This window comes from Lynx rufus, unplaced genomic scaffold (genome assembly GCF_022079265.1).
Source record: "Lynx rufus isolate CCGP_SWC_20201006 ecotype Redwood Valley unplaced genomic scaffold, mLynRuf1.p SCAF_5, whole genome shotgun sequence".
NCBI classification, from domain to species: Eukaryota; Metazoa; Chordata; class Mammalia; order Carnivora; family Felidae; genus Lynx; species Lynx rufus.
Genome location: NW_025814867.1, coordinates 76,318,691 through 76,336,261, shown reverse-complemented (window position 1 = coordinate 76,336,261; position 17,571 = coordinate 76,318,691). Strand labels below are relative to the sequence as shown.

The window sequence follows — 17,571 nt, the reverse complement described above, 5'->3', positions numbered from 1 at the left end:
CAGTACCAGGAGATTCTTACACAACGGACGGACGCATTTCGGAAAAAACACTGTGCTAAGGCATCTCTACTACCTTAGGGGATCATAAAAGTGATAAATACCCTTTGAAATTAGTCTAAACAAATTTAAAATACAGTCATCTGTCATATTACTTTCATTTGTGAATCAGAAGTTCACAATTCCAAAAATTCCATCTCTCCTAACTGTTCTCTATGCATATGGACGACAAAGCCATTGTGAGCAAGGCCCCAGGCAGCCCTAATAACACCACTATCCACATGGCTGAAGGCATCATTGAACAACTATTCAGGAGAGATGCCCAAAAATAAAACTAGCTTTACATGTTAACACACCGAACATCACAGAAAAGCACACAATTTAAATTGAGCTGGTAATCCAAAATTAGGAAGGCAGAGTATGAAGACTGTCATAGGAAAAGCAGTTTTCATTTTAAAAGACCAAAGGAGCTCAGCCATAGCAATGAAATAAGAACAGAATGCAAACACTCTGGGATTTATTAGAATTTTTCCCTCCTCTTCAAGAGGGAGAAGAAACCCTTTTAAATAACAGATTTATCTAATCAATGTTCAGCGTCTGAGTTTTAGTTCAGTCTCCATTATTCAAAATATTTTTAAAACTGCACAGGTGGGTCAAATGACTGTTCTGGTTCATCTTGATCTTGAAAGGAATGAATTTCATCACCTACATAAGGATTAAATTCAGAAAACGTCATGGAAATGTAATCCTCAACAGGTGGTTCCCATTCTAGCAAATATGAGTTACTCTCCACCTAAAAGAGGAAGGACAATTGCCCAGGTTTCCTCCATTGCTTGACTATCTATTTAAATTGACTTCATGATATATAAGCTGGGTCGGGGTATACCAACTGCCCACAGAGGACACTTTTTCTTATTTTTTCTTTTTTTGTTTGTTTGTTTGGTTTGGTTTTTATACGAGCTTTCTCTGATAAATATGACAATTGCAATGCAGTTATGATGTTGTGATGCTACTCCTGTATCAATCTCTTCTTACTCTTTTGGGAAATCAAAATTTTGTCCAAACTGAATTTGCAAAATACCAATTAAACTCCATAAAAACATTAAAAAAGTGAAAGTTCCTGGGACATGAATATGTCACCGTGGTCGCCATCATCATCATCATTACACATAAGATCTATACAATGAATTCAGAAAACTAAAATTGAAAGACTACATAAAATTATAGGCTTTGAGGTCAAAGAAAAATTTGATAAAGCCTACCAGAATCATCATCTATTGTCTTGATGGTCTATTAAATATTTTTGCATGAAATCAGTGCTGTAAAAAATGTTCAAAAAAGACCGCAGATACTCTGTTCTAACCATTATACTCTGGCCACATTCACCAATACCACCCCCATTTCACAACAAAGCAGCACTACAGTTGGAGCCAGAAACCCCAATTTTGAGTAATTATTCTGCTATCTCCAAACTCAATGATGTAAGACAAGTTAATAGATCACCTTTCTGAGTCTCTCTTCTCATTTGTAAAACAGGATATGGCTTTCCTTACTTTCAAAGTTGTAAGAGTAAATAAAATAAGGTACATGAAAAGAGTTTTGTGAATTACAAAAAAAAAATCACTCAGTTGTAAAAGATTCTGATCAATCATTTCTCCATATGAAAAGACTAAAAAAAAAAAAAAAAAAACGAGCACTCTAACTCAACCAAATACACAAGATGGCAACTAAACTGAAAAGGAATTTAAAGAAAAGGCAGATAGTGTTCCTTTTAGGCTTGCTGCCATATTTCATTTAGGCACACCAGAGACTCTGAGCAGACCTTTATTTCATGGCTGCACTAATTTCTATGTCAAGATGTATAGCCATGTCTTATGAGTCAAAAACAATCACACAAAACCCATGAAAGCCAGATTCTATTTTTTTTAAGCCTCGGGCCAAGAGAAGTGCTGTGCTTTGTTTTATGCTCATTCCTGCTTCATTATGCCATTGCAGGTTACAAAGCTGGGAAAGAGAACAAAATACTTACAGCTGCAGACACTATCTGCGCAGAAATTCCCTTCAAAAGTGAATGTCGCATAACTGACCCATGGAGTGAAAAAGAATCAGGTAATTTCTTCTTCCTAAAAGAAGGGGGGGGGGAAGCATTTAAGAATATTAAAAAAAAAAAAAAAAAAAAGTCTTTTTTGAAAGACCAAAAAACACATAAAAATAAGGAAAGCAGAAAACAACACTGAATGTAATTTGTAGCTCTGTTTGCAAAGAGGTATTGAGAGCCTGACAGTCCTAAATTAAGATGTTGTACTAAACCCACCTTGAACCCCAGAGAAGCACAAGTAGGAAAGTGAATAAAGCCATCACTCCTTTTTCATTGATTCAAACTGTTCCTTCCCCACCTAAAATATGGCAAGAGGTTTTACTCCTCACCAGAAGGTTGCCTGCCCTGCCCTACTTGTCTACATTACCTCTCCCTTCCTTCCACCCTTGCCCACCTTTCTGGCCTTTCTATCTGTAACTGCCCTCTCTCATTCTTCAACCAAGCACCTCAAATTCCACACTCCTCTCTGCTGCTCCTACTAATAGATCCTTTCACTTACCCAACTCATCAGCATTCAAAAAATATCATCCTTTAGCAAACACTGAGCACCTCCATCATGTAACTAAAAGTATGCTTCAGGCATACAAAAATAAGAAAGGCAAGGTTCCTACTCTCAAGGACCTCACGGCATAGCTAGAGGGACCAATAAGTAACTCACTCTTAAAAGATAAATGTTAGAGGGGCGCCTGGGTGGCTCAGTCGGTTGAGCGTCCGACTTCGGCTCAGGTCATGATCTCATGGGTCGTGAGTTCGAGCCCCGCGTTGGGCTCTGTGCTGACGGCTCAGAGCCTGGAGCCTGTTTAGGATTCTGTGTCTCCCTCTCTCTCTGCCCCTCCCCTGCTCATGCTCTGTCTCTCTCTGTCTCAAAATAAATAAAACATTAAAAAAAATTTTTAAAAATGTTAGAAAATAACAATGGATAAAGCACTATAGAAATGAAATAAAGAAGAGTTTAATCCTATTTATTGGGGGGATATCAGGGACAACTATAGAAAAAAAGATGTCTGATCTAGCCTTGATAGACAACCAGGAGTCTGGCAGGCAACAAAAAAGCACAAACAGAAATATGAGGATGTCAATGTGTGCTGTGTGTGGAGGGAATGTAAGTACCCAAAAGGCACTGACCAGCAGGATGGGAGTGGGGGTGCTTAGAGATTAGGTCAAAATAGTGAGCAGGGTCCAGACTAATGCTATGCAAAAGAGTTCTGACATTAAATGAGACCAAAAAATAAAGACTATATATATATATATATATATATACACACACACACACACACACACACACACACACACACACACACACACTCTTTTCTAGTATAGTTGACAATTTACATTAGTTTCAGATGTATAACTTAGTTATTTGACAATTTTATACATTGTTATGTTCACAAGTATAGCTAGCAGCTGTCCCATTCCATTGTTATTAGAGTATCACTGATTGCATTCCTTATCCTGTGCCTTTTATTCCTGTGACTTATTCATTTAAAAATATCATAGGGCCGCCTAGGTGGCTCAGTTGGTTAAGCGTCTGACTCTTGATTTTGACTCAAGTCATGATCTCACAGTACAGGAGTTCAAGCCCCATGCTGGGCTCTGTGCTGACAGTGCAGAGCCTGCTTGGGTTCTCTGTCTCCCTCTTTCTCTGCCCCTCCCCCACTCACAAGCACACATGCACGTGCGTGCACACACTCTCTCAAAATAAATAAACTTAAAAAAATCATTTAAATTATCATGGTTCCATACAAATACTGAGATTTTGTTCTATTTCTATGAAATGTGCCACTGGGATTTTGATAGGGATTGCACTGAATCTACAGATGGTCTGGAGAAATATGGACATCTTAACAATATTAATCCATGAACACAGGATATTTTTCCATTTATTTGTGTCTTTAATTTCTTTCACCAATGTCTTATATATAATTTTCAGTGTACAGCTCTTTCGTGTTCTTGGTTAAACTTATTCCTAAGTATTTTCTTGCTTTCGATGATACTATAAATTGAATTATTTTATTCCTTTTTCAGATATCTCATTGTTAGTATTTAGAAACACAACTAACCCCAGTTAGCCAAAGCAATCTTGAGAAAGAAGAACAAAGATGGAGGCATCACACTTCCTGATTTCAAACTACATTACAAAGTCAAAACCAAAACAGTATGGTACTTGCATAAAAACGGACACAGAAACCAATGGAAAAGAACTGAGAGCCCAGACATAAATAGTTATATATACAGCCAACTAATATTTGACAAAGGAGCCAAAAACACTCAATGGGGAAAGAATACAGTCTCCAATAAATGGTGTTGGGAAAACTGGGTAATCACATGTAAAAGGAACTATACCCCTATTTTATATCACTCACAAATTTTATATGAATTAAGTGGATCAAAGACTCAAATATAAGACTTAAGCCATAAAACTCCTAGAAGAAAGCATAGGGGAAAAGCTCCTTGACCTTGGTCTTGAGGGCAATGGGTTTTCTGTATATGACACCAAAAAAGAAAAAAGAAAAAAAAAGGGGGAGGGGCAATAAAAGCAAACATAAATGAGACTCTATCAAACTAAAAAGCTTTGGCACAGCAAAAGAAAATCAACAAAATTTTAAAAACCCATGGAATAGAAAATATTTGTAAACCAGGGCACCCTGGGTGGTTCAGTCTACTGAGCATCTGACTCTTGATTTTGGCTCAGGTCATGATCTCACAGTTAGTGGGATCCAGCCCCACATCAGACTCTGAGCTCACAGCACTTAAAAAAAAGTGCTTAAAACTTAAGAAAGAAAGAAAGAAAGAAAGAAAGAAAGAAAGAAAGAAAGAAAGAAAGAAAGAAAGAAAGAAAATATTTATAAACCATTTATCTGTAAAAGGTTAATATCCAAAATATATAGTAGTTCTCCTTTATCTGGTTTCAGTTACTTGTGGCCAACCACAGTCTAGAAGCAGATGATCCTTCTTCTGAGGTATTGTCAGGTGGTCAACAGTAGCCTAACCTGATGTCAGGCCTTCATCCTTTACCTCACTTCATCTCATCACAGAGGCATTTTATCATCTCAAGTCATTGTTAAGAAGAGGGAGTACAGTACAATAAAATATTTCAAGAGACCATGTTCACATAACTTTTATTACAGTATATTGTTATAATTGTTCTATTTTATTATTGATTGATTATATATAATCTCTTACTGTGCCTAATTTATAAATTAAACTTTATCGTAGGTATGTACAAAAAGAAACATAGTTTATATAGGATTCAGTGCTATCTGCAGTATTTACAGGAAGAAACATAATTTATATAGGATTCAGTACTATCTGCAGTTTTAAGCATCCACTGGAAGTCTTGGAATGTATTCTCAGCGGAAAAGGAAGACTACTACATACGGAACTCTTACACCTCAACAGCAAAAAAAACCCAAATAACTGAAGTTAAACACAGGCAGAGGATCCGAACAGACATTTTTCTGAAGAAGACACAAAGGTGGCCAAAAAGCATATGGAAAAATGTTCAGCATCACTAACCATCAGGGAAATGCAAACCAAAACCACAATGAGATACTGCCTACGGGGATGGCTATTATCAAAAAGACAAGAGATCACAAGTATTAGTGAGGATTTGAGAAAAGAGAATCCTTGTGTACTGGTGGCAGCCACTATGGAAAACAATATAGGGGTTACCCCCAAAATTAAACATAAAATTACCATATGATCCAGAAATTCCACTTCTGAGGATATATCAAAAAAAAAAATCACTATCTCAAAAAGATATCTCCACTGCTGTGTTCATTACACCATTATTCACAAGAGCCAAGATATGGAAATAATCTAAGTGTCCACCTTCAAACAAATGGATAAAGAGGTGAGACAGACACACACACACACACACACACACACACACACATTATTCAGCCATGATAAAAAAAAAGGAAATCCTACCATTTGCAACAACATGGACGGACCTCGAGGGCCTTATGCCACATGAAATAAGTCATACAGGGAAAGACAAATACTATATGATCTCACTTACATGTGGAATTTTAAAAAGCCTACCTCATAGAGGCAGAATAGAACAGTAGCTGTCAGGAGCTGGGGAGTGAAGGAAAAGTGTAGATGTTGGTCAAAGGGTACAACCTTGTACTTGTAAGATAAGTTCTGGGGATGTAATGTACAGCATGATGTAACAGCATTATCTAACAATAATGTATTATATACTTGAAAATTACTAAAAGAGTAGATTTTAAATGTTCTTACCACAACAGAAATGGTAATTATCTGAGGTAATAAAGGTGTTAACTAACCCTACTGTGGTAATCATTTCACAATACATAGTATATCAAAGAATCACATTGTATATGTTACATTTAACCAATGTTATACATCAGTTATATCTCAATAAAGCTGGAAAAAAAACATTTATCTATTTGTAGGAGATAGTGATGAACAGGTAAATATAGCCAGCAATGGTCCCTATCCAACAAGAGTTGACAACCTAAAGAAGACAACACTAATACAGGCAACATTTAAGAAAGGAAAAATACACATGACTTTATCAACATTAAAGTTACACATGAATTCAATAAAGTATTTACATTATGCTTCCTCCACTTCTTTTTCCTTTTCATGTGCTCTCCAAGAATTTGGAAGGTGAAAAGCAGCCAAAATGAAGTTATTTAGGGTTAGAAATCTTTTTCCCAAATCTTGAATCATTTTGTGATTCTCCTCTGAACCCATTCCAAAGGAATGAAGGAATGCTGGAGCTGACCTGAGAGTGGGAGGAAGGGGGCGGGGAGTGCAGAGAGCACAGGGTGACGAAATGAACCTAGCTCCATGTTTCCACCACAGACACAGTGCCAAGTTTGACCAATGCTTCCTCCGAAGGCTCTACCGCTTCCGGAAGTCCCTGCCTGTTATTATGGCTTCCTGCTGGGGGTGCAGAGGACAGTGGTCATGGCATGCACCTTTTCATTATTCTCTCCCCTCAGTAGTGCCAAAATCTTTAGGGTCTAATAAGCATATTATTTCCACCCAAGTGGGCCTTCCATTCCCTATGCAAAGGCTTCAGCAGACCATACCACACCAACGAGAGATTTACATTTTAAATGATCAAATATTTCAACCATATGCCAGTGTGATTTACATGAATACCTACCTTTTTAAGTTGGTCCTGTCACCACTATCTGAACTTGCCACAGACGAAGTATCATAGGAGTGGGAATCAATAGTATCAATGTTTAACAATGTAGGGTCCTCCAGAACAAAAGACTCCTCTTCATCATCAGTCTAAATTGGAAGAATATGGATCAATAAACTCACAATTCCAAATACCCTGTAAGTCAGACAAGCATAAATGTGTTCTCTAAAATGCTCACATGCTTATTTCTGCTTTTCATCTGTTTTCCAAGCATTGTTATTGACTAGAGAAGCATAGAAAATTAATTTCCAAATCTAGATAGATATCTGTCTCTACAAAGAGTTCGCTCCAAAAATTTCTTCCTTGTAGCAGGAAGCAGCAGAAGCAGTTATGCAAATTATTGTTAGCAGCAAAACACTTCTTAAAATTCAAACCCGTAAATAAGCTTTACTAGTTAACTAACAGCCAGTAGCTAATTAGAAGAAAACAAATACCACCTGATTACAAATAGTATCCCATGAGAAATAGGACAAACAAAAGAAAAGCATTCTGGGTTAGGAAAACCATAAGAGACCCTTAAAAACTGAGAATAAACTGAGGGTTGATGGAGGGGTGGGAGGGAGGGAAAAGTAAGTGACGGGCATTGAGGAGGGCACCTGTTGGGATGAGCACGGGGTGTTGTATGGAAACCAATTTGACAATAAATTTCATATTAAAACAAAAAAAAAAAAAAAAAAACAAAAAAAAATAAAATAAAAAATAAAACAGTGTGAAAAAAAAAAAGAAAGAGCATCTGCAAACACAGTGATTTCATAAGGTGAATTTTACTCCTAGAAAAGGAAGAAGTCCCAAATGACTGGAATATTATGAGGAGTTAGAGTGATCCTAGAAAGATAAGCTAGGACCAAATTATAAAAAGCTTTATATTCCATGAGCCAAGTGACAGCAGGGCCTATGTCCTCCTTGTCTACCACTATATCCCTACTGCCCAGTACAATGCCTGGCATATAATTACTACTCATTCATTTACTGAATTAGTGTACTGTATAGAGTAGACAATAGGAAGGAAACCGAGATGTTTAAGAAGTAGGCATACATGATGGGACCAACGTTTTATAAAGATAAATGGGGCAGCAGGAAGATGGATGACTGTAGTCAGGGAAACTGAGACAAAGAAACTATTAAGAACCTGTAACAAGGTAGGGGCACCTGGGTGGCCCAGTTGATTAAACATCTGACTTCAGCTGAGGTCATAATCTCGTATCTTGTGGGTTCGAGCCCCACATCGGGCTCTGTGCTGACAGTTCAGTACCTGGAGCCTGCTTCAGATTCTGTATCTCCCTCTCTCTCTGCCCCTCCCCTACCCCCACGCACACGCATGCACTCTTTCTCTCTCTCTCAAAAATAAAAAATAATTTAAAAGGAACCAGTAACAAAGCTATTGCAGTGTCAAGGGAAAAGAAAGAGGAGGGCGCCTGGGTGTCTCAGTCCATTAAGCATCCAACTTCAGCTCAGGTCCTGATCTCATGGCTGGTCAGTTCGAGCCCCACGTTGGGCTCTGGACTGACAGCTCAGAGCCTGGAGCCTGTTTCAGATTCTGTGGCTCCCTCTCTCTCTGCCTCTGCCCCACTCGTACTCTGTTTATCTCTCAAAAATAAATAATAAACATTAAAAAAATGTTTTTAAAGGTGGGGAGTGGAGCTTAAGAACTCGTCAGAAGAGGTCAAGAGAAGGAATAATGAAAGAGACATTACTGAGAAAACCCAAAGTCCCTGGCTACCATTTTTTTTTTAACATTTATTTATTTTTGAGAGAGTACACAAGCAGAGGAGGGTCAGAGAGAGGGGGAGACGCAGAATCTGAAACAGGCTCCAGGCTCTGAGCTGTCAGCACAGAGCCCAATGCAGGGCTTGAACTCATGAATGGTGAGATCATGACCTGAGCCAAAGCTGGATGCTTAACGGACTGAGCCACCCAGGTGCCCCCCCTCCCCACTACTATTTAATGGCAGGGGATGGGAGGTGGGGACGTCAGGGAGAAATCAAAGAGGATTCCAAGGTTTCTAGCTTGAACAACTAGGCAAAAGGTAATACTTCTGAGATAAAAAGCAGAATAGCAGATAAAGCAGAATGAGGAGTTCAGCTTTGAACAGGTTGATTCTGAGCAACAGACATTAAAGAAAAATGTTCTGATCATACTCCTCTTTCAGCTGGACTACGTTCTGCCTTACCATTTCCATTAAAACTCATTATCTCCACTTTCTCCACCATTGCTAGCCACTACTACCTTTGCTGAAGTTACCAGCCAAATTCACAGGCCTATTTTCAGGTAACGTGCCCTTGTCCCCTTGGCATCATTTAACACTACAACCATTCCCTCCCTACTTCTTGGAACTTTCTCTTCCCTTGGCTTCCAGTGCATCCCTTTTCTGCTACTCCTCCCAACTTACGAGGCCTCTTCTACCAGTCATGTTCTCTATTTTCTACTCAGCCAAACCTTTAAATCATGCTATTCCCTGGGATTATATTCTTAGCTCTCTTCCTACCTCACATACTTTCTATATGAGCAAGCTAATCCATATTTATAGCTTGAAGTACTATGTCATGCTAATGACTCCAAAATCTGCATCTTCAGTATCAACATTTCTCTTGAGGTTCAGGCCCATATTGCCAACTGCTTTTCATATATCTACACACATACACACACACCTGCTAAGAACAAGATTAGAACCACAAGGAGAGACAGTCTCTTGAGAGCCTGACAGAGGTGGGACAACTGCCTTAGGAAAGGAAAGGAAAGAACTCAAAAATTAGAACTGCAGCACCAAGAAGCAAGAGGGCTAATCAGAATCTTACCTGATTTTCTTAAGCACCCTGAGGATGTAATTAAAGAAAACAGATCCATTAAATGAAGCCAGGGTTGAGGACTTACAAAACACATGAAAGAAAAAATGAAAGAAGAGAACTGAGCTTATCAATAAGGCTGAATTTAAAACTACTAGCTACACAGCAGATACTAATTTTCCCACACTGATGCATAAAATCTACATAATCCTTTCAAATTTCATTGTGTGTCTGTATGTGTAAACTAATAAAGTGATTCTAAAATTTACATGATGCAGAAGACCAAGAATAAGCAAGGCAACCTTGAAAAACAACACCAAAGATTTGAAACTACTAGTTATCAAGACCTATCATAACAAACATTAGAATGTGGTATTAGGGCAAGTATAGAAAGACCAATGGAATCAGACCCACACAAAAATGATCACCTGATTTAAACCAAAAGTGACACCACAGAAAAGAATATTTTTTTTCAGTAAATGGTGCTGGCTCATACCTCACCCCATCACACACAAAAAATTCCACATGAATCACAGACCAAAGTTTAAAAGGTAGAACAATAAAGATATTAAAACAAGATAGTATCATCATGACCTCAGAATTTTCAAAATTTTCTCAAAACAAGACACACAAAAACACTAACCATAACAGAAAACCAAAATAAGCTGAACTACATTAAGAACTTCTGCTCATCAAAAGAAACCATTAAAAGTGTGAAAAACTAACCCACAGAATGGAAGATATTTGTAATACATATACCTAATAAAAGGCCTATATACATCACATGTAAAGAACTCCTACAGGGTGCCTGGGTGGCTCAGTCGTTTAAGCATCTGACTCTTGGTTTCAGCTCAGATCATGAGTTTACGGTTTCAAGAGTTCGAGCCCCACATCAGGCTCTGCATTGGCAGGGTAGAGCCTGCTTGGGATTCTCTCTCTTTCCTTCGCTCTCTTCCCCTCCCCTGCTCATGCTGCCTGTCTCTCTCAACATAAACAAACTTTAAAAAAATTTTTAAAAAGAACTCCTGTAAGCTTAAAAAAAAAAAGTGAGCAAAAGACATGAAAAGGCAATTCACAAAAGAGATATCCAAAAGCCCAAAACCTATGTCAAAATACCCAATTTCATCAGTCTTCAAAGAGAGAAATTCAGATTAAAACAATGATGTGATACCACTGTACATGGATACAGTGAAAAAGAGAAAATTCAAAAGTTGATGAGGCTATGGTATTCAGCACTCTCATATACTGCTGCTGGAAGTATGTATTATTCCAACCACTCGAAAAAAACCTAAGGCGGGGCACTCAGCTCAGTGGGCTGAGTGTCCGAATTCGGCTCCGGTCATGACCTCACAGTTTGTTAGTTAGAGGCCCACATTGGGCTCGCTGCTGTCAGCACAGAGGCCACTTCAGATCCTCTGTCTCTCTCTCTCTGCCCTTCCCCCACTTGCGCTCGCTCTCTCTCTCTCTCTCTCTCTCTCTCTCTCTCTGAAAAAGAAATAAACATAAAAACAATACCTGCGGCAATATCTACTAAAGCTGAACATACCTGTATCTGACAACCTAGAAATTCTATTCCTAAGTATATAACCAACAGAAATGTGTGTGTATATATGTGTATAAAAAAAAAATTTTTTTTTAGCGTTTATTTATTTTTGAGACAGAGAGAGACAAAGCATGAATGGGGGAGGGCCAGAGAGAGGGAGACACAGAATCTGAAACAGGCTCCAGGCTCTGAGCTGTCAGCACAGAGCCCGACGCAGGACTTGAACTCACGGACCGCGAGATCATGACCTGGGCCGAAGTCGGCCGCTCAACCGACTGAGCCACCCAGGCGCCCCTATATGTGTGTATAAACATACCTAAAGACATGTATAAGAATATTCACAGCAACTTTTCATAGTAGCCAGAAATTAGATATTATACAAATGCCCGTCAAAAGTAGAATGAACAATGGTATACACATAATATAAAGAGTTTTATGTATGGGAATGAATAATTACATACAAAAATATGAGTGAATCTAATAAAATATGGAGGAAAACAGATCAGACACACAAAAGCACATACTGTATAATTCCATTTATATGAAGTTCAAAGCAGGCAAGCTGATCAATGCTAGAAGTTAGAACTGTGATTATCCTCGGCTTAGGTACTCAAGGGGCACAAGAAGAGGTTCTGGGGTGTTAGTGCTGTTTTATTTCTTCATCTGGATTCTAGCTGCACAGGGTATTCAATTTGTGAAAATTCACCAAACTATACACTTACAATTTGTGCACTTTTTCTATATATATGTTACACTTCAATAAAAAGTTCAAAATCAATTTCTGGCTGCACAGTAGTAATGAAGTGAAGCAGGAATTTCCCAGACTGGAAGACTAGGAAGGATGAAGAGACTTGGTCCTGATTAGGCCAAAGAATAGGTTTAACGGAAGAAAAAGGTGGGGAGGTGGGGAGGTGGGCAGGCGGCTATGGTGAAAGAATGGAATTTCACAATTAAAAACCTCAGAGGTAGCACAGTTTCAAATAATGACAAGGCCTAGTAACATTATTTCATACCCTAAATTCTGAGATTTAGGATATCTCAATAATCTCTAACTTTCCATCCTATAACATATCTTGGATGCCCATTTCTTCCCAGCTTCTCTCCAGGTTGACATTAATGAACATTACTGAATATGTATACCCACATATCACATATCCTGGAGCAAGTGCTTACTTACACTTTGCATTTTGCCCTTTCCATTTTCTCCTTTTCTAAAATCATTTTAATACTTTCTCCCCCTGTAGTCTTCATAATGTTCTACAACTTAAATTTTATTTTTACTTTCACTTATCCACCTGCCTAGCTCCTTGGAGGTGTGAAGGCTAGCCAAATTGCAGTCCTATGTCTCTCCCAAAGTCAGAGACAGTCATACAACATTTTATAATCCTGGCATCTAACACTATGACCCAAATACCTGAGGCACCCAAATTACTACTGAGGATGATAACAGTATTGTCTTCTCAGTAAGCCACTAATGACTGTACTTACTGTTACTTATAGATAAGTAAATTGTGCAAAGATGGTTTTTCTTCATTATGAACCTGTTTCATTCATGAGCATTTTCTTCGCCATTTGTGCACAAATATGATTAAATATGGCTTTATACACAACGTTCTAATATTACTTTTATTTCACACTTAGTGAAATGAGGATGTGATTAAGATGTTAACAAAAATGACTAAGATTACTCTCTTCATCTCTAAATGAAAGATTTCCTATTAGAAAGCAATAAATATCACTGTAATTGGTTAATCTTTCATTTACCAAAGCCTTGTCAAAATTTAAAATGTTTAAGTCTTAGCACAGATCATACATTTTTGAAGTTAAAATATATTCAAAGTAACAGCAATATCAAACTGATGCAAAAAATAGATATCAAAGTCATACAAGAAAAATAAAAGATACAATTCACAGAGAAAGTAGTTCACATCCTACAAAGTGTTGTCTATAACCCCAAAAGTATAGATAAAAAAGTAACAAAAACCAAGACTCAACTTATTCAAAGCTATGGGATCAGTGGGCATTTCTTTTGGGGAACCTATGCACCGTTATCTTTTAGAAAACTATGGATCTGAAGTAGATTAACACACTTAAAAAATCTTTCTTGTTTTAGAACCTAAAACCTCCGAGAGGAGTCTTAAGCAAGTTTTTAAAAGATCAAGAAGACAGAGTTAAAGAACTGTCAGCAGACACAAGGTACATAAAAACTCACGTACTTCACCAACATGTTACTGCCACCAAGCTCCTTTATAAAGTCTTTATGATCCGCTAATTCAGAAAGTAACATCATTTCAAAACTCTGACAAACTTTTTAACAAAGATGGCACCCATAAGACAAACTGTGCAAGTTTTGTTTTCTTTACACAGAAGAGTGATGAGGTGCATTTCAAGGTTGCAGCTGCTCTCTACTATCAGAGGATGGGTTGAGTATCACTCACAGAGAGGACATTATCGAAACATTATACAAAGCTCCAGAGTGACACGAATTTAGTATTTTAGCTTGCTTCATAAAACATTTTTTCAAATCTACCAAGTATGAGGCATTGTACTTGGCACAGGCATGAAAAGACACAGCTTCTGCCCTTGAGAAGTTCATAATCAAGGTGAGCACTGTCCAACAGAACTTTCTGCAACAATGGAAATATTCTGTATCTGTTCTGTCCACCTTAGTAGCCACTAGCCACATGGAGCAACTGAGCACCTAAAATACACCTTGCACAACTGAGAGATTGAATTTTTCATTTTTATTGAACTATAATTAATTTAAATCTAAATTGCTCCATGTGACTAGTGGCTCCCATACTGGACAGTGCAGATCTAGATACATACACTATAATTAATCCAAAAGCATTAAAATCAATTCCATAAAATGACAATGATCATTAATACATACTTACCTCATTGAGTATGCTTTCCAGTGTTGGAGGCGTATCAACTTGAGGAATATCAAATTCCTTGTCATCAATCTAGAGAAAAGAAACTAATGCTCATATAATGCTGCTCTCCCTCTTAGAATTGTGGGAGTGCTTTAATTTATTAGAACCATTACCAATTAAAGAGATAAACATACCAACAAACTGATCACGCAGAGCACCAACCCAATAGTCCACGTTAATAAGGTCAAAAGACTACAGAATTGTTTCCTCTCCTATCCACATATTCAGTGGTTATTAAAAACAAATATGCAGTAACTGCAACATCCTGACAGTCCTTTCCAGAAAGCTTCTGTTCAAGGACTCAGGCATCTGCATTCTTAAATAGTATAAAACAGCATGTCTTACAACAAGCCCCAATTTTCTAAGTGTAAAAAGCAATATACAGAGCAATGTACAACATCATAAGCAATATACAAAGGTCTGACATTGCATTTCTTAGTTATTTCATAAATTATGGTGAGAAATGATTAGGTCAAACAAATTGCCATTATTCTCCTGGTCACAAAAACTTATTAATATCAAATCAATAGGAGAAAAGTCACTTCATAAGATTTCTAAACCTACCACTAGCTCTGTGACCTTGAGCATCTAGTTAACATAGTCAGCTGTACTTCAGTTTCTTCCTCTATGAAGTGGCTTATCAGAGTGTGTGAAGCTCGAATGAGAACATATGTTAAAAGTGTTTCATAAATGGTAAATGTACACAAATGAAGACTGATATGATCTCATAAACCTGTTCATAGACTTCTACTAATTCATGTGAAAATGATAAAAAGTCTTTAGGTTCTAACTCTAACCAACATTCTGGTTAAATAACATCATTTGACAAAAGTTGAATTTTTACCAGATCATTTTTGAACTCCAGTTCCTTGTCCAGATCTATGTAAGAAAATTTTGAAAGCGAAGCTTCAAGATTGAAAGACTTATTCAGTTCTTCTTCTGTAGTCTTGGCACAAAGGCTCTGTTCCATATTTTCATGGTCTGGTTCGTTTTCCATAGTTACTTATAATAATTGTAGTTCAGTCAATCCAAGCAAGTTTTTGTTTGTTTTGTTTTGATTTTTGGCCTTAGATCATGATGACCTGAATGATCTGATCTCTTTTTAAAAAGAAAAAATATACATCATTTAGATTTCATCAATTGGACATTTCAAAGACGTACTTGGTTAGACTTGTGTGGAAATGGATTCTTCATTCAATCACCTGACTGTGAAGCAAAGAGAAATCAATCCTAGGGTTTGAGGTATGATACTGGGGAAGAGCTTCTATGGAAGCACAGAGGAGACATATCTCACTACGGAGTCTGGGAAGGGGTCCACCACCCAAAGTCATTAAGTCTGGTGATAGTGATAGACTTGGGATAAGTTCAGCCACTAGACTTGGGACCAAACAGATTTATGTTTTAAGAGAATAAGGGTAAATTGGTTCCAAGAACTGCAATTAACCCCCCCCCCCACCTTACACTCCTAAACCCCACAAATCTCCAGTTCCCCTGGAGAAAAGCATACACATCAGTTTTGTTGTTGGCATCCATCAACAGTTGGCTTAACCAACTGAGCCACCCAGGTACCCCAATAAATAAGCTTTTTAAAAAATAAAAGAGTTGAAAATTAGTTGCTGTTATTGTTTTTTTTAATGCCTAAAATTCACTGACAATTTTATCCGAGGCTCATTGTTTCTTAGTACTGATGATGAATTTCACTTTGTTCCAACTTTCATTTTTATCAGATTAAAAGAAACGAGTAACTACTATATGTAAGACATGTAGACTCACGAAGACAGATTTTTCAAGAGCTGAAACCAATTTTTCTTGCTAGTACATTTGGTATATTACCAAATACAGACTAATTTCTTTCACATGTTATAGAAGATAGACTAAAGCTCTGTTCTACAAACACATGATATCAAATACATTCCTAGAGACATAAGTGAGGGCACTCTGTATCTGGCAACATTTGAAAGTAGCTTTCCAATCTCAGGTACTAAACATATTTCCCCTTTTGCAATGAGCCAAGGGCAGAAGCAATATTAACAATAATATGACTTTCTTCGAAGAGTACTGAATTGACTCATGACAAATTCCTTGTTAATAAGGTTCTCTCGTATTTGCTCCACTTAGGAAAAATGATTACAATTAGTCAAGGAATGTTCGCAAACATGCACAATCTAATACACATTCAGTGATTCCTGAGGACAGTTATTAAATTTTATCCTTACACATTAAAAAAAAGAATGGAAAAGACCACAATAGCCCCCCCAAAAAAAACACTTTTATTTAAATGATTTAATAACCTAAAATATTTAACTCTTCACATTCGTCTTTCTAAAACAACTCACAAAGGAAAACAATTTTTTTCTGGCTCTTTTTTTATATCTCCTATCTGGTATTAGTTAAGAGGTTCTCAGGGCAGCTCAGCATCTATGAACACCGATACCACATTCAAGAAGTTTCAAGTGATCAAGCATCCCCTAAACAAAGAGTACCATCTTGCCATGCTACCCTACTCCACTTTCAACCTTCACTTCACCAAGTTCCTATTATTGTGATATGCTGGCAAAGTGGAAAGAACATAAGCCAAACAGTCCATTAAAATCAGGTTTGACTTTGGGCTTTACCAGCTCCAATCTGTGACCCTGGCTAATTTGTCTACCCTTTCTGAGCCACTCTATTTCTATATCTTGGAAGATGAAATATCGTGGCCATATATGTTTTTGCCCATAACAGCACCTCTTGTTGGAGGAAGGGCTCCTTCAAACCATGTGGTTCTTGTGGAGGCTGCCAATCAAAACTCCCCTAGTAACAGAGACTGCATAATGCAGCCAGAGTGCTTCAGGGGGATTCATTAAAATGGAACCAGTGAGGAAAAGCTGCTTCCACTATGTTCTAAACAATGAATAGTAAGGCTGAGCAGCACCCCCACCCTACACCCCACCCTGTTCTGCAGAAAAGGAGGTCATTTATTCAATACATATCAGCTAAACACATACTATAAATGCCACTGGAGATCCACCACTATGGACTCAATTTAC

At 37.6% G+C, this 17,571-nt stretch overlaps 1 protein-coding gene across 2 annotated transcripts in view; it reads right to left on the bottom strand.

The window, feature by feature from the left end:
- The window catches only part of VPS8 (VPS8 subunit of CORVET complex), a 240,499-nt gene extending 224,541 nt beyond the window's left edge, over positions 1-15,958 (bottom strand). Inside the window, exons 1-4 of one of the 2 annotated variants that reach the window (XM_047098538.1) lie at positions 15,387-15,958; positions 14,504-14,572; positions 7,239-7,369; positions 2,027-2,120 (exon numbers count right to left, since the gene is read on the bottom strand). In XM_047098538.1, the coding sequence (XP_046954494.1) occupies positions 2,027-2,120; positions 7,239-7,369; positions 14,504-14,572; positions 15,387-15,539 (447 nt within the window). In that variant the 5' untranslated portion in view covers positions 15,540-15,958. The remainder of the gene's footprint in view (positions 1-2,026; positions 2,121-7,238; positions 7,370-14,503; positions 14,573-15,386) is intronic. The other variant, XM_047098537.1, reaches the window with a different exon arrangement.
- Between the last annotated feature and the right edge of the window lie 1,613 nt (positions 15,959-17,571).